This window comes from Paramormyrops kingsleyae, chromosome 15 (genome assembly GCF_048594095.1).
Source record: "Paramormyrops kingsleyae isolate MSU_618 chromosome 15, PKINGS_0.4, whole genome shotgun sequence".
Taxonomy (NCBI): Eukaryota; Metazoa; Chordata; class Actinopteri; order Osteoglossiformes; family Mormyridae; genus Paramormyrops; species Paramormyrops kingsleyae.
The window spans coordinates 25,270,438-25,297,561 of NC_132811.1; the positions used below are offsets into that span (position 1 = coordinate 25,270,438).

Sequence of the window (27,124 nt, forward strand, 5' to 3'; positions counted from 1 at the left end):
CAATGTACATTTTGAAAAGAAGACAGATTATGGATTTAGCCAGCATTTTCTTCATGATTCTACATTAAGATTTCAGCAAGATATAAACTGAAAAAGACGAGAAAAGTATACTGCGTCGCCGACGATGCACTAAACGTGTTTTCATGGATTCAAAGTGAGAGTGAGTAATTCCTTAATTTAAACGATGGTTTTCCATACTTTGGTCAACAGCGTCCCCAGGTGGTCAAACTAATTAATTATGGGTGCTAACCTTGAATTGTGTAAGTTATGGACTTTCACTGTGATAAGCCTGATGGCGACTTTTTTGTGTAGATATTACGTAACTGCACAGTGCAATTTTGTTCAGGGGCCTAAATTAGGGTATGAAGCTATAGTGACAGTTCAGTTCATCCAAAGCCAATGGCACCAATCCCCACCCAGCTCTACACCTCACACTATACAGTAGGTCTAACTGGGAGCAAGCAGTTAGCTAGAACTAGATTCCCTATAAGCTAGACTAAACAAGTGTGTTTTTAGTCTAAACATGAATATTGAGAGTGAGCCTGAATCTTTTACATCCGCTGAAAGACTATTACACAGCTGTGGAGCTCTTTAAGAGAAAGCTCTGCAGCCTGCCATAGTTATTTCTATTCTAGGTACATTCATGACAGTGAGAAAACTAGCTATGGAAATAGAACTCTGCTGGTAACACTTTATAGTCATAAGAAAATGAGAGGAGGCCATTCGGCCCATCAAGCTCGTTTGGGGAGAACTCAACTAATAGCTCAGAGTTGTTAAAATCTTATCTAGCTCTGATTTAAAGGAACCCAAAGTTTAACTTGCACTACATGAACAAGAAGATTATTCCATACTCTAACTACATGCTGTAGAAGTGTTTTCTCAAATTCAGTTTAAAATGTTATCGCTAATTTCCACCTATGACCACGAGTTCTATTATTTAAACTAATATTGAAGTAGCCATTTCACTGAACAGTATCCAGACATGTTAGAATCTTATATACCTGGGTCATGTCCCCCCTTAATCTCCTTTGCCTGAGGCTGAACAAGTTCAGCTCAGCTAACCTCTCCTCATAAGACATTCCTCTAAGACCGGGAATATTTTTTGTAGCCCTACGTTGAACCTTTTCCAAGGTTCCAAGGCTTTTTTAAGGTATGGTGACTAAATCTGCACACAATATTCTAGGTGGGGTCTTACCAAGGAATTGTATAATCATAGCATCACCTCCCTTGACTTAAACTCCACACACCTAGAGATGTAACTCAACATCCTATTAGCCTTTATAATTGCTTCCCCACACTGGCGAGATTGGGACATGGAAGCATCAACATACACATTGAGGTGTTTCTCATAATCAGCTACCTTTATTTCAGTGGAACCCATAAAATATCTGTATTTTATATTTCTGCTCCCTTCATGGATTACCTTACATTTATCTATGTTAAATTTCATCTGCCTGATATCAGCCCAGTTTCTAATTAAATCAAGATCCCACTGTAGCCTCTGTGTTGCTAGTTTAGTAACTGCTACACCACCCACCTTGGTGTCGTTTGCAAATTTAACCAGTTTACTGTATGTATTGGTGTCAATATCATTAATGTAAATTAGGAACAATAGTGGTCCTAAAATTGAACCCTGCGGTACCCCACTATGAAGGCAGGCCCACTGTGATATTGTGCCTCTAATAACTACTTGCTGCTTCCTGTCTGTTAACCAGTTTCCAATCCTAGCTGCTACAGTTCCTAAAATCCCTGAAGCTCTGAGCTTAAGCAAGAGCCGTTTGTGGGGGACAACATCAAAGGCCTTCTGGAAATCTAAGTAGATCACGTCGTAGGGCTTTTTTGTGATCAATTTCCTTTGTAGCTTCCTCAAAGAACTCAAGTAGATTAGTTAAACAGGATCTACCTCTCCTAAATCCATGTTGGCTATCCCTCAGAATGTTATTTGAATCCAGGTAATCTACCATTATCACTTATATCACTTATAGCTTCCATCACTTTTCCAATTATGCAAGTTAAACTGATTGGCCTATAGTTTGCTGGATTACTTCTATCCCCTTTTTTGAATATGGGTGTTATATTAGCATGCTTCCAATCAGAAGGTACCACACCAGTGGATAAGGATTTCTGAAATAGTAAAGAGGTTGCCTAATAATATCCATCATATCTTTTTAAACAATAGGTAAGATGGCATTAGGGCCCTGCAATTAATTTATTTTGACCTTAGCTAGGCTTTGTACCACATCAGCCTCAGCTATACATATATTGGTCATAGACAACGTTGTATTTGTACTAAATGGTGGCAAGTTAGTTGTGTTCTCTACTGTGCACACCTGTGTAAAATAATCATTAAACTTATTTACTATATCAAATTAATTTTCATTTATAGTACCCTTACTATCCTGCAGATTAGTGATTTCAGCTTTTAGAGCTCTTTTGGAGGTAAAATATTAAAAGAAACTTTTAATGTCATCCTTAGCCTCCAATGCAGTCTTCCTTTGTACATTCCTCTTAGCGAGTCTAATGTTATTTTTTAACACAACCTGTAGACTTAGATACTTCTGATTTATTTTGAAATCATTAGTTAATTTCCATTTGTGGAAGAGAACCCTTTTCCTCCTGACTTTTCGTAATTTCCATAGTAAACCACCTTGGCTGCAATTTCCTATATTTAGTTTTGCTGGAAACAGGTATGAAGTCCTCTTGCACTTGCAACAACGTGCTTTTAAAAAATTCCCATGCCTCTTCAACAGTTTTGCTGTTTAACTCCATCCAGTTTACAGTATCTAGTTTCAGTCTCATTCCATTAAAGTTAGCCTTCCTAACATTGTATATTTTTGTTTTGGACTTTGCTCTTTTGACACTAAAATTAACCTCAAATTAAATCATGTTGTGATCATTACCGTCCAGTGGTTGTAAAGCCTCAAATTTTCCAATTCTATCCTGGTTGGTAGGAAAACAAGATCACGAAGGGCTTCTCCCCTGGTAGGGGTATTAAACTGAGTAAAAAAGCAATCCTGTACTAATTCCACCATCTCAAGTTCATTTATAGAAAAGCCAGAGACTAAATCCTAGGTAAATTAAAATCACCCATAACCACCACATCATTTTTATTACTCATAATCCTGATATCATCATATAACATTATACTTTCCTCTGCAGCTACATTAGGTGCTATATAACTAACACAGACAATTAGGCCATTTGAGTTTTAGCATCTAGTTTTACCCATACAGCTTCTGTACTTTTATTTTTATCAGTGAGCTCCCTTGCCTGCAAGTTTTCTTTTATGTATACTGCGACACCACCTCTCACCCTCATCCAGTCTCTACGGAACAACATGCAACCATCCATATTATATTGTTCTCCATCATTGTTTCTGTTATTCCTATAATGTCGTAAGAGTCTGATGAAATTAAAACTTCTAAATCATGAATTTTGTTTCTAATACTCCTAGCGTTTAAGTACAGACTGCAAAGGGTAGGCCTTTTACAGTGCCCACTTTTAATATTAATTGGGGCTTTCCGTCTCCCCCCTCCTATATTCATAACTAACCTCCCAGCCCGCCCCCCCCCCCCAAATCCCTAGTTTAAACATTTCTCAACTACTCTACACATATGCCTCCCCAACACATTGGTTCCCCTCTGGTTCAGGTGCAACCCATCCAGCTTGAACAGGTCCCACCTGTTCCAGAAGGTCCTCCAGTGCCCCATAAACCTAAACCCGTCTTTCCTACACCACCCTTTTAGCCACATGTTTAATCTCTTTATCTCAGCTAACTTAGCCTGGTTTGCACATGGCACGGGAAATATTCCAGAGAACACCACCGTGGACGTTCTGCTTCCAAGATTATCAGCGACTTCTATAAATTTATCCTGCAGAACAGCCCTCTAGCCCTTTCCTATGTCGTTGGTGCCAACATGCACCACGACCACTGGATCCACCCCGGCTGGTGTAAAAATCTTGTGCGCACGATTCGGAAGGTCCCCCACCTGGGCACCAGGCAGGCAAGACACCATACAGGACCCTCTGTCACGAGTGCACACGTAACTGTCTATATCTCTAATAATTGAATCCCCTACTACCACAACCTCCCTCTTCCTGTGGGGAGGGGGCTCCTCAGTGCCCAAGGACCCTCCTGCCTCCTCAGTCTCTTCCGGCTCTAAACCTGGAAGCACCTGAAAGCGGTTAGACACAGTCACTTCAGGTGATGCCACCTCTGTAAACTGTGTACGCCCTTTTCTACGTCTATGACCCACGTTCACCCAGTTCTCTCAACCTATCTGTTCTTCATTCATCCTCCTCCCCGCTTGTGACGTACACACTGTCTCCCTCAAACATGTATTAACTCTCTCCTCTAACTCCTTGTTATGTTGGATGAGAGCCAATTGCTCCTCAAGGTCACGAACCTTGACAATGAGTGAGTCCACTAATTTACATCGCTCACAGATGAAGTCTGACTGCACACAAACATCCAAAAGGGCAAACATCTTGCAAACACAACACTGAGCTGGCCCCATAATTAACTAGCTCATTATGACCCCATCCTTTACTCCTAGCCCAGTATATTTATATAGCGTATTTAACTTTTACGTGATTTAATTAAAAATTAAACTTTTAAAATAACCAAATTAACAATTACTTACCTGAGAATAACTTTCTACTGAACGACGTTTAACTGAAATAAAGCGAAGTTGCTCTTCGCTTTAACCACGAAAACCACAAAAACCCTCTCAAAGCAGACTACTGCCAGATCGGGGAAAAAAGTGGAAAATGTCCTCCAGGTCCCAACTGGTGACCAAGCAAAGCTCAGGAGCAACTGTTCTTTTCCAAGTTAATGTCACCGATATTAGCTATTACCTCCATGGGTGTTTGTAGCAAAGGTACGCGGACAGAAACGCCGCTCAAGCAACACCCGCAGCTGTCGATAACATTCGCGCTGTTTATTAACAAAGACAGACAAGCATTCATGCCGACCGGAAAAAAAAATGTAACAACAACCACCCACGTAACCATACTGGCACACAATCACTCAAATATACCTCCAAATAATTTCAATCAACCGCTTCAACAAGCACACAGCACAACACAGCACAAGTGCACACATCGTCTACACCACTCCCATGCAGTGCAGCAATCCCAGCAGCCTCCAGGTCAAGCAACTCTTGGGTGAGAATCCCCTTCCTTCTGACAGGGCACTGAAAATACATTGCGGGTGGTTGTCCAGTAAGACAACAACCCTAAGCATATAGCCAAGGAAGCAAAGTGGTTCAAGAAGAAGCACATTAAGGTCATGCAGTGCCCTAGCCAATCTATCAACCTTAATCCCATATAAAACCTATGGAGGGAACTCAAGCTTCATGTATCCAAGTGACAGCCTAAAAACCTTAAAGATTTGAAGGAGATCCACTAAAAAGATTGGATGAAAATTCTTGCTGAGCTGTGTGCAAACTTGGTGACCAGCTGCAAGAAATGTCTGCCAGCAATGGTTACTCCACCAAGTACTAAAGTAAGTATTTGTTCCAACGGATCAAATACTTAATTCCCCAAGATAAATAACAAATAGGTTTGTAACTGTTACATGATGATTTTTTCTTGCTGGTTTTGTTGATAATCTTTTGATAACTCTTGTTGTTAAAATAAACCTACCAGTGAAATTACAGGCCTCTCATTTCTTTGTTAATGGGTCAACTTAAGAGTTCAGCAGGGGGGGTCAAATAATTATGTCCCTCACTGTAGGTAAGGAAACTTTAAAATTATCTTAAGGGGTTTAAATGATTTCCATGAAATCATAGCTAGTGATGAAGCGGACATTACAGTCTCCTCAGTTTTACTCATAAATTACTAAACAAAGCAACAACAACAAAAACAACAATATAATACTAAGAAGAGGATACGTGCAAATTTGGTCTGATGTCTGCATTTTTTCAGTAGTGCTCCCCCCCCCCCCCGATAAGTGACCTGGATAAGTGACTAGAAGATACATGTAATTAGTGTTTAAAAATAAAATCAAAACCATGTCTGTGAATGTTCCCTTACAATTTATTTATAATTACACCAGGTACACATACTGTACAATACATGACAAAAAAATTACAATTGAAAAAGATTGTATTTTGCTGGTAGTTACAGCTCCTAAGCACAGTGTTTGGTACAATGACAAGCAGTATGGGCATCGATGATCTCTCTGAGGTCTTCGCTGTCCTCCGAAATGCTGTTTAAACTGTTCATGGTTGAATCTGTTGTGACAAAATTAAATTCAAGAAATCTGATGCAACAGCATGAACACATTTGTCTGCTCAAGTGATATTGAAGGATTCTTATACCACTTAACAGACCAAATCTACAAATATTTTGGTACAACTCTATTCCCAGTGTCATTATTTACCCCTTGCTTCATTTCTGTCTATGGTTTGGTAGGTAAACTCACCGACAGGAATGCAGTGGAATCCAACATTGACAGAGGTGGACCTTATTGGGTAGCAGCCAGGCAGACACTGTAGCACAGGCTCAACAGAGTAGCATTTCGACTCCTGTCCCGCAAGTATCATCTGCTTCTCCAGCTTCACTGACTCCAGCTTGATCTGGCATTCTACGTTGGAGAGAGATTTGCATCAGAAACCTGTGCTGGAAGAGGTAGAAGCAGTTTTTTGGAGTAGGAATTCACCGTTGGCATCACGGCAGCTTTCTGTGGGAAGGACCCAGGAGTGGGCAAAGCTGACTGAGTTCTTGGTCAGGCGTCCATTTGGTGTGTATAACTCCTGTCTTACTTCACCATCAGCCTTTCCACAGATTCCACAAGTTTTGCCCTTCATCCAGTCAACAACTTGAACCTGAAGAAAATTTAATAAAACTTAATTTGGTAAATTAGATATTTGTTCCAATTTGTCCTATGTCCTTTGCCTGATGTTACTTCAGGATATGCGCAAGACTATCAGTGACTCTACTGGATAATTCATATGGAAAATAAATGGATGGCAAGTTTTGAATGAGCTGAATTTACCTTCCATGTGTTTTTGTCAAAGTAGACCTCATGTAGACCATGGCTGGCAGCATACAAGGACAGGCCATTGCCATTTTGGTTGATTCTGATGGATGCTATTTGTAGAACAAAAGAAAAAGGAAATGTTCTTTTTGAAACTTGATAGGCAGATGCGATTCTACTTAAAAAATCAATTCTATAGGCATTTTCTCCAAAGTGGCGCAGCATTTCTGGGTGATCAGGCACCTGTAGGGTGTTCATACGGGAGGTTGAGAGCAGAAACTTGCATTCCATTCACTACCAGCTGCACTTCTCCATCACGTGGGTAGAGGTCGACATCTCTGAAATTGAAGTGCAAGACCGCTTAACAGATAGCCTTGTGTCATGTCACGTAAAAATGGAATGGAGGTCGGTTGTACTAACATGTCAGCCAGCTTGACAGTAACATGTTTTGCTTCTGTGGCACGGTCCTTCTTCATCAGAACCATAAACTTCAGCTCAGGAGTGCAGTCTTGAGCCAGGATGTGGTAGCAGGAGATGGGCATTTCATTTCTGTACCTTCTGTTGTTGAATGTGGTCAAGGTTTCACTGGTCATACTCTGCACTTGGCTAAAAGGATCAAGGAAAAAATGTTCCACAGTAATTACACAAATCATATAGTTCACAGTAAAATCTTCAGAGAATGCAAAAATGACATTTTTGTTATGCACAAAACACAGTCAGCTATGAGCATCAAAATGCTTCATCTTTGCTCTACTAACCTGCTGTAGCTTCATACAGCATGTTGTGAATCTGGCCAGAAATGCTTCCTTCTTGCCTTCCAGCAGTGTCTTGTCCAATAGGCAGAGAAATGGGAACAGCCACACCCAGCTTGTACAGTGTCATCTATGATACCACATACATATAATCAGTACTCCAGCTTCAGCCCCTGCCATTCATTCTGACAGAGAGGTGTGTGTATGCCATTTACCCTTGGTGTTTTAATGATAACATTTATGGTCCTGGCAGAAGTTGCAGCCACAGTGATCTTAATTTGCCCCTCACGATTGTTTTGTCTTCTCTGACTTAATCCAGCCATCAAAGCAGCACCAGGGATGTACTGAGAAATCCTGTATGAAAGTTGAGGAAAAGTAGGAGCTTGAGTGATTTTTTAAAATATATAAAACTGTCAATAAACAATATAGTTGAGGCGAGTGACGTTACATCTTTGAGTAGCTCTTAACTTTACGAGGAATCTTGTCCCATTCTATCTTCAGCTGGGCTGCCGGGTCTGTGTCCAGACGACCAGCCTCTGCCTTGATAACTGCTGTGTACCGCTGACATTCTTCTCCCCAACCAACCTTAGCCTAGTTAGAAATGATGGGATTTTTATTTTGCAAAACCATCTGGGCTGCCTACTTCGGTCATGCTTCCTTCTTATGGTGTGAAGCCTCACCATGACTTTGTGTTTGCTCAACATGATACCGTCAGCACACATCTTCCAGTTGTCATTCTCTTCGAGAGCAGCCACGATGACCTGCAGCCTGGCATTAGCATTGTCTATGTAGGCGGCTGCCTGGTATCCCTCCATTGTTCCGTTGGTCCTCACTGCACGAACAATGACCACGATGGCAGGGGGCATGGAGTCTCCAAGGAATCGTGACTGATAACAAGAATGGTGCAGGTGGCCAGTTTGGGACGTGTCCATTGTGATGACCCGATGATGTGATCATCCTATGGTTTTACAGTTCTAAGAATAGTGGTGTGTTCCTACCTTCTTGTAAATAGCTTCAAAGCTGGAGGCACTGCTTTGACTGCTGCTCCTGGCACCAGCAGAGGCCCGAGCCTGGGAAGCGGCTCTGGAGTTACCATGCTGTATGAAAGGCAAAGGAATTCTTCAGAATCAATTCACGAACAATGGGGATTTTTGGTTTCCCATCAAAAGAGCTTATTTTCAATATGTAACATTTACCTGATGGATGTGATTCTTTGTGAACTTGGCAAATATTTCTTCCTGTTGAAAAGAAGTGTTGTGATTGAGTTTTATGTGATTGAGTTTTCCTAAGGAGCGGCAAATGGGAGGAAGTCATTACCTCGGATTCACTGGAGCTGGAAGAATGGCTGCTGGAAGAGCTGCTGGAATCCCCAGCATTGTCTTTAATCTTCTTAGAGGTAGAGGGGGACCTTCTGCTTTTCCTACTGCTACTGCTACTGCTACTACTACTGCTGATTCTGCTGCTTCTGCTGCTTCTGCTGCTACTCCCTTTATCCTGCCTGTTGTTCTTTTCCTGCATTGGGTGTTTGCCACTCTTTTCTGAAGTGGCAGATGAGGAGGAGCTGGAGGAAGAGCTAGAGCTGCGACTGCTGGAGCTGCTGGAGCTGGTGGAATTCCTCTTCCGCTGTAGTTGGACAAAGATCAATTCTGAGTAAAACTTCCAACATTCATTAAGAACTAATCACCTGCCAGTCAATAAAGAATAAATAAAGAATCCTTAGGATCCAAGACATCAAATTTACACACCCTTTCAGGTTCCAGGATTTTTTTCAGTTTCAATACAACAGGAGTTCCTTCTGCAGTTTCCTCATCCTCTTTCAGAGTGACCTGTTTAATGATCTTTGATGCAGCCTTGGGTCCAGCTTGAATTTCAACCTCTATCTTCTCAAAGGCCTCACCATCAGCTATAGAAATTGGAATTCAACCGACTTAATTTTTTTATCACTCAAAGTACAGTTTCTAGAGTGTGATGTTGTTCTCCTTACTTAAGTGCAGCAACATTTAAGGCAACATACCGGGTTTCACAGCTACAATCACTTCATGTTCTCCGACAAGCTTATAGAGGGGGGAGTTTCTGAGAAAGCCAGCATTCTGAGAGACAATTTTAGCACAAGTTTGCACTCCTAAGCTTGTCAATGTGGCACACAGCTGCTGGTTAACTCTGGCTGAAACTGAAGCCTTGTTCTCACGGGTGTTGATGTGCACATCAGCATCAATGATTTCTGAAGAATTGGACTGTAGAATTTAAAAAGAGCAGAACAAGGTATCATCACACAAGTAAATAACAACAGCATTGTCCGCAGTTTATTTGCTTAGATACTTTGTATGCACAGATGTTTTTTGTTAGCTTACTGAGTCACTCTCTGTGATAGCTTCCACGTTAGATGTGAACTTCTCCCTTGACAATCGTGCTGCCAAAGCTGCAGGTAACATTGGTATTATTCTCGCTTCTTCAAGGTTTTCAATATTTCTTGCCAATGCCAAAGCCTCAACGCTGTTAAAAACAAAAGGTGAAGCTGGGGATTATGTTATCAGAAATCAACACCTTTAGGTAGGTTTAATTTTCATTTGCTACTTGCCATGATGTTTCTTTTCAACACAATAAGACTTACCGCACAACTGTGATGTTATCTACAGCTGGAACGGGCAGAGCGTTAACACTGAAATAGCCTTGAGAGACGTCGGCTCTAATGCTGAATTTCAGAGGGGTCACAACACGTGCCTCTGCTTTGGCCATTATTGCCGCTTGAACCAGGGCTGTGTTCACGCCCATGACTGCGAAGGTGTGTATGGCGACGCTGTGTAAGAAAGACACAGTTTAGAACTTTTTAAACCCTGTAGGTTAAAAGTCAAATTTTCTGTGCTTTAAAATCGTCTATTTTTTTTACCTTGGTGTGATGTGGGCCTGCAGTTGAATCTTGGTGTTCAGCAGTTGAGCAACGTGAAAGTTTTCAGCGGGCCGAGGTGTCAGAGCAGCCTGGGCTGTAAGTATAAATATTAATAATAAATTAGTAGCCAATAGTCAGTAAATGGAAACAAACAGGATCATGAATTCACTGCTGTGGATGCAGTAATACGCACCATTAACTTTGGCTGTGGCCACAGCAGCAGTGTACATGCTGAGCTCCATTGGGACGCCCACACAGGTCGGGAAGATGCGTCGCACCTCAGCAACCAGCAGAGGCTTGGCCCACCGGATCATGGCACCGGACTGCAGCGTGTTGAGCACGTTCTTCACCTGTGACTGCTGAGCCGCAGCTGCTGTTCCAAGCTTCAACAACAAGGAACAAGTTAGCTATCAGGCAACATCTCGCATCTATATGTGTCAGCAGATCACATAATTATATTAGTTTTCTAAATCAGTTTAAATATAGTATAATTCTTAAACTCTAGGGACAAACATCACGGTCACAGCCTGACAATAAAACAAACAGCTGGTTAATATAAAAGAAGCAAAAAGACTTTGATAAACTAACATTTTGTTTAACAAGATACCTGTGTTAGCTGCTCGATGAGGTCTCTGTCAATGTTGATAAAAGCAATTTCTTGGCCAAACAGTTTCACATACATTGAAGCCAGTGGCTGGTTTACAGGCAATGACTTCCAGTTTGTCAGCTTGGGGAAAAAGAAAATAATATTTTATAAATATCCTAATGGAAATAATGACAGCTTTAAGTTTGCATGATAAGTCTCCAGAATCTGACACCTACAGCCTGCAGGATGCGCTTCATCCTGGTGATCCTGTCGGAGTCCTGTGCGGCAGCTGGCATTTTTAGGAGAGCTTCCTGGATTCCTTCAGTCCTCACGCCAAACTGAGACCGACAAGTAGCTTTGTCAGCTAAAGAATTCACAACTTTCCTAAAACTGGAAGATACATTAAGCAAACTGCTCCCACCTCCAGAACATTAGCTACTGCTCCAACTATGTAGGCACGGACTTTGGCTATAAGGGCTCTGGGCAGAATGGTGGCGGCGTCGTTGATGATAAATGCACTGGCGGCGGCTCCGGCCATCAGGTCAGCTTCCAAAGCAATCATCCGTTTAGGACTCATTAGATAAAGTGGTATTTTATATATCGATCATTAATTAAATGCAATGACAACACAATCATCAGTCATAAAACATTCCAGGCAAGTACAATAACGCCTTACAATGATAGACGTCTAGATGAATGGCTTTGCTGAAGCGATAGCTCAACCTGTCCAGTTTGGGGCTCAGGATCTTCACAGCCACATTACAAGCAGAGGCACTACATGCAAACATGAAGAGAATAATTAGCCTGACACTGAAATCAAGAACTGCACCTCTATAGTAAAGAGCTGAAGTGATGCAGTCCTCTTACACTGGGGCAAGGTCTGGGGTGGTGCTCCTAGTCAGGGCCTTCATGTGAGAATAGGCAAAGCTAGCCAACTGAAGGCTGGGCTCCTTCCGCAGGGAATCAGCTAGGGAAACTACTAGACCAAGAGGAGGTTTGGTCTCAAACAGCACGATGCAGGAGACCATGCGCACTTCTGGGTGGGCACTCCAGTCCATGAACAACTGCAGGGCAGTTTCTTGTACCTGGACCAAATCAACAAATGGATGTCTTATTGATCACTAATACTAATTGAAGTTCACACTTGAACCATGACAGCTGGTCCTTCTTAAGTTATGTTTGACTACACTTACCTTTCTTTGTTCCCGCTTGGCAATGTTCCTCAAAGCCATCACAGCATCAACCTGAACCTTGACTGGGAGGGAAGCGGCTGCAGAACCGAACCCAGGCAGGAGCTTCACGATTGTCTTGAGGCTGGCAGGATGGCCAGCATTGCCCAGAGCTTTAAGAGCTAAAGCGATATCTGCCACATCGCCTTTATTGACAGCATCAGCTGCAATGTCGTGGAGAGGCTGTTGAATGGAAAAAAATGAATATTACCATGAATGGTAGCAATAAAAGCATCCTGTACATACTGGAGACAAGCAGTTATTGTAATTTTACCTTCAGGACATCAGCTGAACAATCAGATTCTGCCACGCATAACTTGTACACCAGAGAACCATAACCAAGCATAGCAATCTCCCGCAGAACGGGGTGCTCCTGAATTTTGCGGTGAAATGCCAGAGTCTAGAAGAAAGACAAACATGTACATTTACTATTTATCTGGCACTGATGTTGTGCTGTACATTTAAAGGGCCAATCAGTTACTCACAGCAGCCAGCTTGACAGTTTCCAAATCAGCGCGCACTAGGTGAAGAGCAGCTAGCAGAGCCTGGGCTGCCTCAGCGTCAGTCAACTCATCAGCAACAAACTTCTCCTTGAGGAAACTCAAAGCAGCATCTGTTCCAATGGCAGGTACAGCATCCAAGACCCAACGTCTGAAAAAGAAAGCCGCTTACTCCTTATGTGGCCAAACAGAAATATAGCACCCCTTAAATATTATTACATCCTTGCTTACTGTACTGTTTGCACAACCTTTCCATAGACATACCTGAAAGTGGGTTTAGCTTTAGCCTGAGCCCAGATGGCATTAATCATGTCAGATTTGGCCACACGCAGGAGCTGGACCAGCTGGACAAACTTCAGGGGAGCATCTTCATGAACCTCATCTATGTTGTTTGTGACCAGGTGATTCAAGATCTCCAAAATCTGGAAACAGAAATAAAGCAGGCTATTTTAAAATAGTTCTGGATTTTATTCAGACTGTGGTATTTGAGAAATGTTGCACAAATATCTCCTTAAAAACAATTTAATATAATAAAATGAGATGGTAGGTTTATGGAACAGACTGCAACACCTGATTCTGGGCATTGTTGATTCTGATGAGTTGAATGGGAGTCTGGAGAAGCTCAGAGGCAAATTCGTACTGCAGAGATCCGCGGAGCAGGTAGTCACCTTGTATGGGCTGCACTGGAACATTCTGGATTTCTACAAAGACTACAGTTTGTCTAGGAAACAAAACATATTCATTTAACAGTATAGTATATGCAGCTCTTTTGGTCAGGATTTTATGCTTGATGTATATGCATTACTTTGCTTCCATCTGGCCAGCTCCAGTCATCTCGTGGAAAGGTGTGAATTGATGTATCTCCTGCACCGTGGCTTCAGTGATTAGCGATCCAGTGTCAGCAGACTTCAAGACATAGTTGTAGGCTGCAACTCCTCTCAAATTCTTTCCTCTCTGTAAAGAGAAGCCAGGCTTATGAGAACTCCACTGCAAAGGGATCAGTACGTTGTCCAGAGAAGGGAGTAAACGTTTACATTACCAGCTGGCACTTGTCACACGACTGCATGTAAGCCATTCCAATGTCGGCCATGACTCTCTCCTGACAGTTGCCCAGATCCTTGGATTTGGTCACATAAATGCGCTCTGCCTTTATGTCTTCACTGATCACATAGTTAGTCTTGCAGATTCCCTGAGCCCCAGCCTGTGAAATTTAAAGTTTGACATGATGCATTAAAGACTTCATTTCAGCGTCACAAATCCCCGATATAATCACAGAAGCCTTACCTCCTGCAACTTGTAAATATTCTGAGTCTTTTTTACATTGAGCTGAAGGATGTTGAGGATTCCTCTGTGGATGTTGAGTACAGTTGCAGAGACTCTGGCAGGGGCAAACACCTTTCCCACCATACCATTGGTGTATTCAAACTTGATGGGAACCAGCAGCTGGTCAGCCAGTGCCTGAGTCAGCTTTGGAGCAGGAATAAACTGATCTTTGGGCCAGATGCCACTGTATTGAAACAGCTGAGGTTCCATAAGCTGGAAATAAAACACAAATATCAGATCTCCTCTTTGGAAACACGTAAGCTTCATGAAACTGATCATCTTGAAGAAAGAAGGTTAATCTGCACTGTACCCATTATCTTCCCATAGATCTTTGTACTTTGTTCTTCCTAATAGAAATATTTGTTTTACTCCAAGTCAGATACCTTCAGCAGGTAGGTGTCCTGGGTGATGCCACTAATGAGAAACTTGCTGACAATCTTCACCCCAGCTCTGGCTAGGCCCGCCTCTGGTAGACCACCCAAGATCACAGCTTCGTACTTGTAGACATAGGTCTTACTGCTATCGAAGTCTGGTGCTGCAAAAAGGAAGCGATGGGATTTTTGCTAGGGATATGCCTTATTTTTGAAACTTAAATGGCAATGAGATCTCATTGTATATTAGTGATGAGATAGAGGTCTGCTTACTTAGGTTAGCCTGCTGACTCGCTAGAAAACAAAAAGCAATATGGTGAATTTAAAACCCTTCTCTTTGATGTGACAATAAATAAAAACAGATATGATGTGAAATATTAGCACAACAATACTGAAATGTACAGTTCCGTTCATAATTAAACAATTTTTGGCTATAACTGAAAGCAAGTGGTCAAGTGCAAACTTCATAAATATTACATTAAACTTGTTCAGCTTTTGTGCTTGTTGAAAAGTAGCATTCATTTGATTCAGCAAATTTGCAGGTATGTAAACCCATCAAATAAGTGATTAACTTACCCACAAGGGCTAGAGTCAGAGCAAGAACAACTGCTCTCATGGTAGCTGAGATGCGAGGAGCTGTAAACACCAGCTACCTTTTATATGGAATCATTCATGCTTCCTGACCATACACCATCCAGACCCTTATCGGTAACTGATAGCACATCACCCTAACCCTGTGTTAGATTAAATAAAGGTTGCCTGTTATTTGTTTCGCTGATGTAATTGGCTGTGGTGCTCAGGTTGGTCACAGTCACCCTTGTTTAGGTCATCCTGCCTTCTTTTGTCATGTGTAAAGATCAACGTCCATGTTCAAGTCTCAGGTGTTCATAAGCAGTTTATCTTTTATTTTAAATTTAAATAAATTATTAGATTTAACATAAAATTACACAACTAATATGTGATGTTAAAGGCCAGAATTTTCCAATGTTAAAGTCTTTAATATATTCTGAAATATTGACGTCTTATTAAAATTCAAAATTAAAAGCTGCTTCTGATACTGTATTGTTTTCTTACCAAAAACAGCTAAGATGTTAGCAGTTTATTAATAACGTGTAGGCTTAAGTTGTCCTAACCGAATATAAATCGGATCAGGATATTTATAGTAATGGGACAAAAAATGTATTCATATGTACTTATTTTAATTTTACAATGAAGTTTAGAAATTTTTGAAAGTATATAAATCTGGATTTTAAAGTTCATCATCATATTTTCAGTCCTCAAATTATGTCTCCCTATTACATGTAACAAAGATTATGTGTTCATGTGATTAGCAGTAACTTCAGGAGGTGCCAGGTGTGAGGCTTCAACTTTAGAGAAGTTGTTCTTTGTCCTTCATGAGCTCATCAGCTGTGTGACATGACTTGATGCTACTGTAATTGCTTTATTTGAATTGAGTTGTGTAAGTTATTTTAATTAATTACTTTGGTGTCATTTCTTCAGTGATGGTGTGCTCAGATGCGTTACCTTTAGTTAGTTTGTAAGGAAATCCATATAACCTAGGATGTAAAAATGGAATAGAAGGACAACACATTTCTGACTGATTTTAAGTTTTTACCTTTTACATATTTATTGATATCACAAAGAGGATGATGCTGCTGTTTGCATTTGGAAGATATTTAATGGCATAATGTTCACAGCCATTGCTGTGGATCTCCATCTTAGATGCTTTTTATCAAATTAGTTTTCTGAATATAACATGTCAGCTTATTTGCCTATAAATTCAGAAACTCGGAAGAAATAAAATTCAAAAGCACAATGGATTCTATATACTCGCACAATGTACATGGATTCTATATACTTTTTAATGTATTTTTACACATTTCAAACAATTAAAATTTTAGAATGTGTACTTTTCTAATATACATATTATAAATGATAATGGAATCGAGTTCCAAGACATTCCACATATATTCCGTAGTACTAGCAGAAGCAGCTGGCCTGCGTTGCATATTAACAGGAGCAGACTTAGGGCACACAGTGGTGAGCAGGGCAGGAGCATCCTAGGAGCTGTGTCTCCTTCATGTCCTCCCAGGAGGACGTTGCTGTCACCATTGACAGAGCTTTCTGTGGATTATAGTGGTACAAACACAGCTCAGCACTAACGTCTACCAGAACTGAATTAATGACAAATTGTTTGAATCTTCCACACTGTCTCTCTGACTCCTGAATTTTAAGTAAAACCAGAGCTGTCAAAAGTAATCACATTCATTACTCAGGTAGAAGTATAATTGCTAGGGTTTAAAAAAACTTCTGTAGAAGTTGAAGTATCAACTCTAGCTTTTTACTCAAGTGAAAGTGTAAAAGTACTGGTTTCAAAACTACTTAAAGTACAAAAGTAAAAGTAATGTAAGGGGCAAAAAATGCCATTAAGGACAAAAGCTTAAAAAAAAAAAAACATTTTTCTAAAGGCCATAATTACTATAATATATTAAAATGTTAATGTTGAAAAATTTGGGATGCACTAGGCTAACTGTTTCAGCTGCATATATGCCCATTGAAAATGAACGCATTTTAGTACAATGCAAATATATTAAAGAACCATATACGTGTACTACTGAGCATTAACATGCGTTTCATGTAGCGGAAGATATGATGACTAGTTGCCTATAAGTATCGTAATGGTGCAAAAGTCAGACTTCAGTGGCATGTTATCAATAACCTTTATTGGAATGTAAATGTACATCCAATCTTAGCTGCAGGAATCCTTGAGGGCAACGGATATCAGATAACAAAACTGGTCAAGAAAATTGGTGTACCCAGAGCAGGCTCAGTAACAATTGCCCTTGTATAGTTGTCTATATACAGAAGACATTAGTGTTGTCAAAATGAATGATTAATCCAAGTGATTAATCAAATAATGTAAATAAAAACTCAATCCTGATTGATACCTTCCTGGTATGTACTATGCTCAATTCTATAGCTAATCACAACAATGTCAAATTTACCTAGAAGATGTAACAAACACTTTCTACATTAGGATCTACATCAGTAAAGCAGTCAAATGCAACAAAGTGTTACCAATAGGTTTTGTTCAGACGCAAAAGTATCTGGTTCTCAAAGTTCTTTGAGCCAATGCATGCTTTTCTTGGCCTGAAGATCAGCCCCGCAACACTAAACAGTCTTTCACAGGCCGCCGAGGCAGGGGGTGCCGTATTAAGCTGTGGTATTAAGTGATAGCGGCACACAGCTGGGAAGGACTTCAGGACCTCTGCTGTGTCTCCTGGGCACCCCAGGTACGCATCAAACTGCTGGGTCGTTTCAACAGGGCCGGTCTTCTTCAAGGAGGAAAAGAAGTCCTCTTCCTCAGATGACTGGGAGCCCTCACTGATGTGATTCTCAGCCAGACATTCCAAGTGGCATCTGATATAGTTAAGGCCTGTGGATTAAAAAAAATCTGGACAATTTAGATTATATGACAGTATTGTGATTGAGTATTGGATAGTGTTGTGTGTGCGCGTGTCATTAAATGTCATTTCAAACTCATTTCACTGTCTCCATAGAAATTACACGTATTAAGGGGAAGTTGAGAAGTGAGACACTTACCAAGTTTGAGGATATTTTCGTCACTTGTCCAGCAGGTCTTAAATTTGGGAACTAGAATGGCTGCGGCTATCAGCTCTGGATCAGCAAGCATCTTTCCGAAGCGTTTTTCAAGGCCTGAAAGAAGTGCAGCAATCAAAGGCTCACAAAACTTGGAGGCAATGTGAAGTTGCTGGAGCTTTGTCCTTAGCAGAGTTATGGTGGGGACCAACCATCCCATCTGCACACTGGTTTCTCCCTGAAGAAGATCAAGTGCCTTTGCAACAGGGTTCATTGTCTTTGCATATTCTGCAAGAAATGCAAGTTCCACTGGAGTAAACCTGTACAAAGAAGAAAAGAAAAACACAACATGGAACATTCAGCCTACTTGATGTAGCACCTTCAACTGGAGGAACTGATAATTAAAAAGGAAAAATATTGTCATATGAGACTTTTAGAAATGTAGTTGTGTTGCTACAAATCACATCCTAAATAGGGGGACTGCATATTGGCATAGTGCATATACACTAACCTAAAGGATTATTAGGAACACCTGTTCAATTTCTCATTAATGCAATTATCTAATCAACCAATCACATGGCAGTTGCTTCAATGCATTTAGGGGTGTGGTCCTGGTCAAGACAATCTCCTGAACTCCAAACTGAATGTCAGAATGGGAAAGAAAGGTGATTTAAGCAATTTTGAGCGTGGCATGGTTGTTGGTGCCAGACGGGCTGGTCTGAGGATTTCACAATCTGCTCAGTTACTGGGATTTTCATGCACAACCATTTCTAGGGTTTACAAAGAATGGTGTGCAAAGGGAAAAACATCCAGTATGCGGCAGTCCTGTGGGCGAAAATGCCTTGTTGATGCTAGAGGTCAGAGGAGAATGGGCTGACTGATTCAAGCTGATAGAAGAGCAACTTTGACTGAAATAACCACTCGTTACAACCGGGGTATGCAGCAAAGCATTTGTGAAGCCACAACACGCACAACCTTGAGGCGAATGGGCTACAACAGCAGAAGACCCCACCGGGTACCACTCATCTCCACTACAAATAGGAAAAAGAGGCTACAATTTGCACGAGCTCCCCAAAATTGGACAGTTGAAGACTGGAAAAATGTTGCCTGGTCTGATGAGTCTCGATTTCTGTTGAGACATTCAAATGGTAGAGTCAGAATTTGGCGTAAACAGAATGAGAACATGGATCCATCATGCCTTGTTACCACTGTGCAGGCTGGTGGTGGTGGTGTAATGGTGTGGGGGATGTTTTCTTGGCACACTTTAGGCCCCTTAGTGCCAATTGGGCATCGTTTAAATGCCACGGCCTACCTGAGCATTGTTTCTGACCATGTCCATCCCTTTATGACCACCATGTACCCATCCTCTGATGGCTACTTCCAGCAGGATAATGCACCATGTCACAAAGCTCGAATCATTTCAAATTGGTTTCTTGAACATGACAATGAGTTCACTGTACTACAATGGCCCCCACAGTCACCAGATCTCAACCCAATAGAGCATCTTTGGGATGTGGTGGAACGGGAGCTTCGTGCCCTGGATGTGCATCCCACAAATCTCCATCAACTGCAAGATGCTATCCTATCAATATGGGCCAACATTTCTAAAGAATGCTTTCAGCACCTTGTTGAATCAATGCCACGTAGAATTAAGGCAGTTCTGAAGGCAAAAGGGGGTCAAACACCGTATTATTATGGTGTTCCTAATAATCCTTTAGGTGAGTGTATGTGTTCTACAGCATTCAAAGTATAAAACTATGACTTAATCTATTGTTAATCATTTCATTAACTGAAAGGCATGAAAGGCAGAAAAACAAACACTTAGGTGTATCTAGTTCACTGCAGGCAGCTGCAAGGGCTCCTTCACCTTGTTCTCTTGTTATTTTCACTATTCTTTCTACAGCTGAGAAGAGTGAATTCCACCTTGTAGGAACAGGCCTTATGAGTTGGAGTTTGCAGTGGTCTTCAATTACTTCAGATGCGGTGGTTGATCTAGAACTTTTGTTCCACAGGCTAGAGCATTTGGCAAATGTGGACCTTGACACACGCTTGTACATTGGGTTGACCTCTGCTTTTGAAGCATCAACTGTGGACACTAAATTGAGGAGGTGGCAGGCAAAAGGGGGTCAAACACCGTATTAGTATGGTGTTCCTAATAATCCTCAATTATCCACCAGCGGTGGTGTTTGGGTAGCTGGTATTCCAAGTAGTCATCTTTGTACAACAGGGCTCTGGCATCAACAAATTCAACACCCTCAATGCTTTCCTCTTCTTCATCATAATCATCATTTTGGTCACCATCATCTTCTTTTCCATCCCCCTCTCCTACAGGTTCAGGATTGTTGTCCTCATCAGTCTGCCCATAAACTCTGAAGGCTTTCAGGAAATTTGATTCATTGTCAGTTGTAGTGCGAACAGTCTTCTCTCTGATATTGAAATCTGTGTGAATATCATTAAGGGCACCAGCCAGAGCAGAAGAGGTGTAAGACCCTTTAAGTTGCTTGCATGCCAGGGCAGCCCAGGATCTCTGCAAGGTCTGGGGGTTAAACCAGTGTGCAGTGACACCAGTGAAACCGTGACGGTGTGCCATCCAGCAGTCTGTTGTTGTTGCTATGAACTCAATTTCAGCAAGGGCAGCTTTCAGTTTTATTTTCATTTCAACAGAGGCCTTTGTGACTTTGTTTACGACAGTATTGCGCGTCATGGCATTTATATTTGGCTGAAGATGTTGCACAAGATCAATGAAGCTCTGTTGCTGAACAATGTGTGGTGGGTGCAAGCCTTGGACAATGAATTTGAGGACTACTTTATCCACACTTGCCTGGGACACTCTTTGAGTCCCCCACAGCTTGGTTTGTTTGGAAGTTGAGGCCAAAGAACCTTCAGTGGATGACTTCCTTTTGAAGGCTGCTGAAGTAAGTTGCATGTACCTCTCTAGATGAGTGGGGTGTTTCTTCTGTGGAAAAAATGAATGCACAGGCACAGATTGATATTCATATTATTTCTCTCAAACCACAAGCTCAGACTATCTAGGACTTGCACTGTATTAAATGTCATATTGAATGAAGGTCAGACTACAAGTTAGAGAGCAATTTCACTGGTCTATGCAATTATGTTGAGCAGAGTAGAATATTGCTTCTTAAAGCTGTTTTAGGACCACAAGCAGATGCTGGAATGGCTGAAAAGTAGCATTATTGATGAGATAGTCCGACTTTAATTAATTTTAAACTGCATTTGGTTAATAGTTGGTAGTTGGGCCTATTACCTCTTTACAAGGACCCATAGGGCCTGCCCCACACAGGAGCACACTCTCATACACACACAGCATCATGCCTATCCTTAGTACATGCTTTATCAACCAGCTGTAGACTATAGCTTTGCACATTTATAGCAATAATATAAGCTCAGATAACATTTAAAGTCAAATTTCAAATCTCGCACAAAGCCCACCAAACCAACTTGCAATGTTGAATCATATCCTACTGCTAGCAAGCAAACCATGGCATGTCTTGGCATGTACCTAGCCTAGAGCTGGGCGATATGGCCAAAAATGTTATCACGATAAACATTTTCATACGGGCCGATATCGATAATTATCTCGATAAATGTCAAGTGATTATTTCTCTCCAGTTTAAAGGCTGATTTCTAGCCATGAGTTAAAATAGAATAAACCAGATGGTTATTAGCAGTTAGAAACTTTTCTTTATCATCAGAACATAACAAACACTTACCAAACGGCACTGATGGTCAAAATGACGCTTCCGGAGCAACAGAAGCGGTTACAGCACAAAGTGTACTGTACTGTTACGTTTTCCATGGCAGTGTCACGCACGTATAGGTAGTGTCTCGTGACTACGCCAGCACTGTAACAGGACAGCGCTGCACTGTACTGTTACATCTGGCATGCACGTATTGGCAGTGTCGCGTAGTGCAGTCTGACTTGGCGGATTGTCCCGTGGCAGCACGTTGAGTGCCACTGAAAGTATATTCGTCCAAAACAAACCAATATTCAATCATTAGCAATTTAAGTGTTAATGGGAGTTCTGTTCTTAAACATCACTTTGTCGTATTTATTAGGCTATATTAATGGAAACATAACACGTGGGAAGATGTGAACGTGATTCCTACTGTTACTTAATGACAAAACAAAGAAGTTATGGCAACGAAATGCTATTGTTTTTCATCCAAAGATGCTCCCCCTAGTGGTACATGCCAGTTACTTCAGATTATCATGCTGCGGGGGAAATACGATGTCTGGAAGCGCACTCATAATCCAACGCTTTGTATAAGCGTATTTTTCACAACGCTGTAAGCATTACACTGCTGAGAGAACGTGAATGCAATATCTACCATTCATTGATAAAAAACTATTAAAAACCTGATGTGTAATGAAAGCTATCATAGGTATTCCAAAGACGCTCCCCCTAGTGGTACATGCCAGTTACTTCAGATTGTCATGCTAAATTGGTTAGTTTACTGTGTTAATTTAAGAAAGGTTATTTTAAAAGGGCCATTACAATGCAAACAATATGTTGCATGTACAAGTTACAGAGGTGTTTTTATTACAGCATTTACTAAAATGCCATGCGTATATGGCAGGCCAAATTGTCTTTCAATAGTCTAAGGCTTAGTCTAAATAAGTTGATTCCTACTAGTAGAAATGAGTTTAACTAGTAAAAGTTAAGAACTGTGGTTCTTAATTTCTTTAATGTTAATAGCTAACTAAATATGTTGTATAATTGATGTTATAACATGTTGGATGCTATTGCAACTAGACAAAAGACAATCAATCAAGAATATTGCTGTCTAGGACTCTAGGTTACTAGTATTTTGCCCTAATAAGCTAGTTACTGTACATGTCATCGGTGACTCTTTGTGACCATATTTCTAACCTTTAAAATATTAAAAATCGGTTAATATAATGATATAGTTTCCATGTCAAATAAGAATTCAAACTTAGGCCTAAACATTTTATGTCGTTTCTCCCTGTTGCTTCTCAACTGCAAAGTCACTTCCTTGAAGGTAATGCGAATTTCAGATATTTTTAGTTCAATTTGGACTAGCATGAAGCATCATTTTTACCAGTAAGAACTGTAAAGAAAAATTGCATTTTTGCATCACATTTCCTACATTAAATGTTTACTAGTAAAAAGTTATGTTGTAAATCTCTATATATATTTTTATTATTACTAAGAACTTTAATTTTACTTTACATTTTTATTTGTTAGAATTCCAGGTCCACATATCCATAATTGAGTCCTTACCAGAGAGATCTGAAAATACACATATCCGAAATGTGAATTTAAGATTAACTAACCTGTAGGCCAGTGGTTCCCAACCTTTTTTAACTCACGGCCCACACAGCCAAACACATATGTTTCCGCGGCCCACTGCAAAAGAATTTAAACGATCCCGCTTTTTGTGTCGGGTTAACTAAGTACTCGGAAGCAAGGCTGTTAATTGTCTTTATTGAATAAACTGGTAATTTATTTCATTATATATCAAATTATGATTTATTTGATTTTGACTAGACATTTTTTATTATATTAACAATATTACAATTTCTATTAATAATAATTGGCGGCCCCCCTGCAATACCGTCGCGGCCCACTAGGGGGCCGCGGCCCACAGGTTGAAAACCACTGCTGTAGGCTAATGAAATTTGTATTTTTTTTCTCTCTTTGGCTCTCAGGCTAGGGTTCTGTGCCAGCAATCAGAAAGTTGCTGGTTTAAATGCCAGGAGTGATTATTATTATTATTATTATTATTATTAATGACAATAATAATATCCTATAATTTAGCCCAGTGTTCCTGAAGATTGCCTAACGTCATATGTGGCCCCACAGTGGAGATCCTCCTAGCAGAGGTTGCCCAGTTTTCTGCAGTCAGACCCTTCTCAGTTTGTTAGCTATAAACAGTGTTCAGGTGCTCTTCTCATGAGAGTGGTGATGATCAAATTAAGCTTGATGAATCATTTGCTGTATTTTCTCACCCCACTAGATTTCATTTAGCCATCATTAACACAGAGACTAACATCACAACCATTACATTAGTGTTTAACAGTTTAACAGTTAAAGGTCTCTCTTTGCTTTATCAAACAAATAAAGGGAACGATGCACAAATATTGTGGAAAAACAGTAACAAACGTTTTATTAAATTTAGTATTGTAATGATGTGATGTGTGTGTGTGTGGAGGGGGGAGGGATTGGCGTGGAAGGTTAATTAAGTGGCTACACCTGGGTTGTTAGGGATGTGGGGTTAAAAGAGGGGGAGAGAGCCGCGCTCGAAAGATCGGCTGTTAGGCACAGCACTCATTGGTTCTGGGAGGGAGGTGCCGCTCGTATGCCGTTCAGGGCTGCCGGCAGTGAAGCCAGATAGCGGGCTGCAGGGACAGGTTCCGGTGTGGTAGGGGGAGGACAGTTAGGACGGGGGGTAGTTAGGAGTGCATGATCGCTGCTTAGTCTGGGGTGTTTGATAGAGGTGAATAGTGGCATCCCCATAGTGACGGAGCGGCTGTGGAATTCCCTTTCCGTGTGGTGTCTTAGATTACGGACCTGTGTGAACGTTCCTTCCCCGGGGGAGGGTCTTGAGCCTCAGGATACTATGTTTTAATCTTGTCCTTGTATGTTTGTTTTGTGTTTTTTTAAAGTAAGCAGCGTAGCCCGCTAGGGGTCGGGGCGGGACTATAGAGGCGGTATTGGTCCCATAACACTTGCCTGTGCCCGAAGTGTGGGGATTACTGTGTATTGCAGTGCTATTGGTGTGCCGTGCCCTGATAGGGATGTGGTGTGGTGCGGGATTCACTGTGTGGTAACGTGGGTTAAAACACGTTTGGAAGGGTTGGTTTGCTACGGGGAGATATCTTCACCTGTATTCAAAAAGACATACATGTAATAACATATATGTAAATACATCAATAATTGTTGATTATTTTCTCACAAACCTTCTTATTGCATTGTGCAAGTTGGGCAATTCTGCAATTTACCACCTGGGGGAAGAAAAAAAGTTGAATAAATGCAGGGTTAATCAGATAGTTCAAATGGAAGGATAATCTTGTCAGTAAAACTTACATCATCTGTTAACCATGGTAGCGGAGCAGTAGGTGCATCATATTCCATTGTTAGATACTCTGGTGGCAGGAGGCTACGCAGATCTTCTAAACTTGCACCACTTGAGCCAAACTTAACGAGGAGATGCTTCCGGTCTTTTACCTTTTTATGCAACTCCAGCAGTTTGTCCTTATTTGACAACCAAGGAAATATAATAAATACATGCATTTGTTTAAGTTGTTTAAGTTTATTGACTGTGTCCTACCAAAAATAATGTAATACCTTGTTTTCTGCTTCAGTTGGAAACAGCATCAAAGAGAACTTGTTTCTTTGCTTTCCATCTTTTTCTGAACAACTAATAATCTTTTCTTGACCTTCTGTCTCTTTTTTTCCCACTAATGGGTAAGATTCTTTCCCATTGGAACTTATTTCTGTTGAACTATGTAAACACAAAGTGTAATGTAAAATTGTGAAATCAATTATCAATACTGAAATCAATTTGGAATACTTTGCACCTTAAGAAAATTTGCAAACTTACATGTGCCAAAAAGGGTTATCCTCCCATCACAGCCAATGTCTGTATGGTGATCTGTTTGTTGTTGCATCTTGGAGAAGAATGCCAAGTTGATCCGTTGATTATGCAGATGGAAGACTAGTTTCAGCATAAACATGTAATGAAAATCTTTGAGCTGGCACAGAAAGTATCTCGAATTAGCAAGCTCCTTATTGAGCTGTTCAGCCACGGAACTGTTGAGGATGTTTGCCACATCTGGAAGCAGCTCAAGGCTCCTGAGCTTCTCTTCTGGTCTTTTTTGGTTTCTTTGGTGAAACCGATCATAAAGGGAAAATCTGTCAGCTGTTCATGTAACTGGATGTGGTGATTGTAGGCTTGGGTTCTTAGAAGTTGAGAGTACAGGGCCTCCTGTTTGGGTTAAAAATTTAACCCATGAGAAACTGATGTGGATTTTTCCTTGTGAAGCCTTGGAGATATTTTCAGGTGTTGCCGAACTTAGCCTTCCATCATTAGGTTGAAAAAACTGCTGTGCTGTTCGGTTGTTTGTGTGTCTTGCGATGCGTCCGGCAACATCTGAGATGTATATTGTTGGTGGAATTTTGAAGCTAAGAAGACCATCAGTGTGGTCTCAAGTAGGGGTGGGCGATATACCGGTAGACACGACTAACTGGTAGAAATTTGTCAACCGATACAGATTTTGGTCTATCGTCTTAATCGCGATTGAGATCACGTGACGTTGCACGTTAGGTAACCACGCAATACACATTCACTTCGACAATGGAAGACGCGGTGAGTTTGCTTACATGTGACGAAACCAACGAGGAGATTGTAAAGAAAAAAAGTGCATCGTCTGTGGTGTGGAATTGGTTTGGGTATAAGAAAAGTGATACGAATGAGACGAACGTGATTTGCAAGGTATGCAAGAGCACTGTTTTAGCAAGCGGTGGAAACACGTCAAACCTTTTCTATCATCTGAAATCCAAGCATCCAAACGAATATGGCCAAAGTCAAAAAATGCAGCAAACCTCAGCCCACTCATCTACATCATCACAGAGCGCTTGCAAGCCCAAAAATCCTGTACAAACTTCCTTAACGGCGTCTTTCGCAAATGCAGTTCCCTACGACAAGAAATCTCGAAGATGGTTAGACATAACGCGTGCTATTACAACGCACATTTGCAAAGACATGGCACCTATTCACACAGTTGAAAAGGAGGGGTTTAAAGCTTTAGTGAAAACACTGGATGCGAGATACGTAATGCCAAACCACAAATATTTTCGCCAAGTGGAGTTGCCAAGTTTATACAGTACATGTCTTGCCGTAGCGAAGTG

The 27,124-nt window shown here is 41.0% G+C and overlaps 1 protein-coding gene across 1 annotated transcript; it reads right to left on the reverse strand.

Annotated features, from left to right (window-relative positions):
- Window positions 1-6,021: 6,021 nt before the first annotated feature.
- Window positions 6,022-15,246, reverse strand: LOC111842331 (vitellogenin-like). Its single transcript, XM_072699798.1, has 35 exons — window positions 15,207-15,246; window positions 14,904-14,924; window positions 14,643-14,794; window positions 14,221-14,472; window positions 13,976-14,137; window positions 13,742-13,890; window positions 13,507-13,657; window positions 13,201-13,358; window positions 12,922-13,087; window positions 12,711-12,836; window positions 12,401-12,619; window positions 12,075-12,292; window positions 11,884-11,981; window positions 11,629-11,753; window positions 11,444-11,545; window positions 11,229-11,348; window positions 10,815-11,004; window positions 10,622-10,715; window positions 10,346-10,531; window positions 10,086-10,227; window positions 9,749-9,968; window positions 9,480-9,637; window positions 9,052-9,357; window positions 8,931-8,972; window positions 8,733-8,831; window positions 8,415-8,621; window positions 8,183-8,325; window positions 7,950-8,088; window positions 7,758-7,864; window positions 7,403-7,588; window positions 7,226-7,320; window positions 7,001-7,095; window positions 6,665-6,830; window positions 6,428-6,589; window positions 6,022-6,236 (listed from the first exon to the last, which is right to left on the reverse strand). The coding sequence occupies exons 1-35, from the start codon at window positions 15,244-15,246 to the stop codon at window positions 6,133-6,135; spliced, it is 5,100 nt and encodes a 1,699-aa protein (XP_072555899.1). The 3' UTR covers window positions 6,022-6,132.
- Between the last annotated feature and the right edge of the window lie 11,878 nt (window positions 15,247-27,124).

Bases quoted from the DNA above. Each gene is read 5' to 3' on its own strand.
- LOC111842331 (XM_072699798.1), bottom strand. From the start codon at position 15,246: ATGAGAGCAGTTGTTCTTGCTCTGACTCTAGCCCTTGTGG. The intron at 11,349-11,443 runs GTAGGTGTCAGA...TTTTTCCCCAAG, and splicing joins TGAAGCGCATCCTGCAGGCT to CTGACAAACTGGAAGTCATT. The intron at 8,089-8,182 runs GTAACGTCACTC...ACTTTCATACAG, and splicing joins GTTAAGAGCTACTCAAAGAT to GATTTCTCAGTACATCCCTG.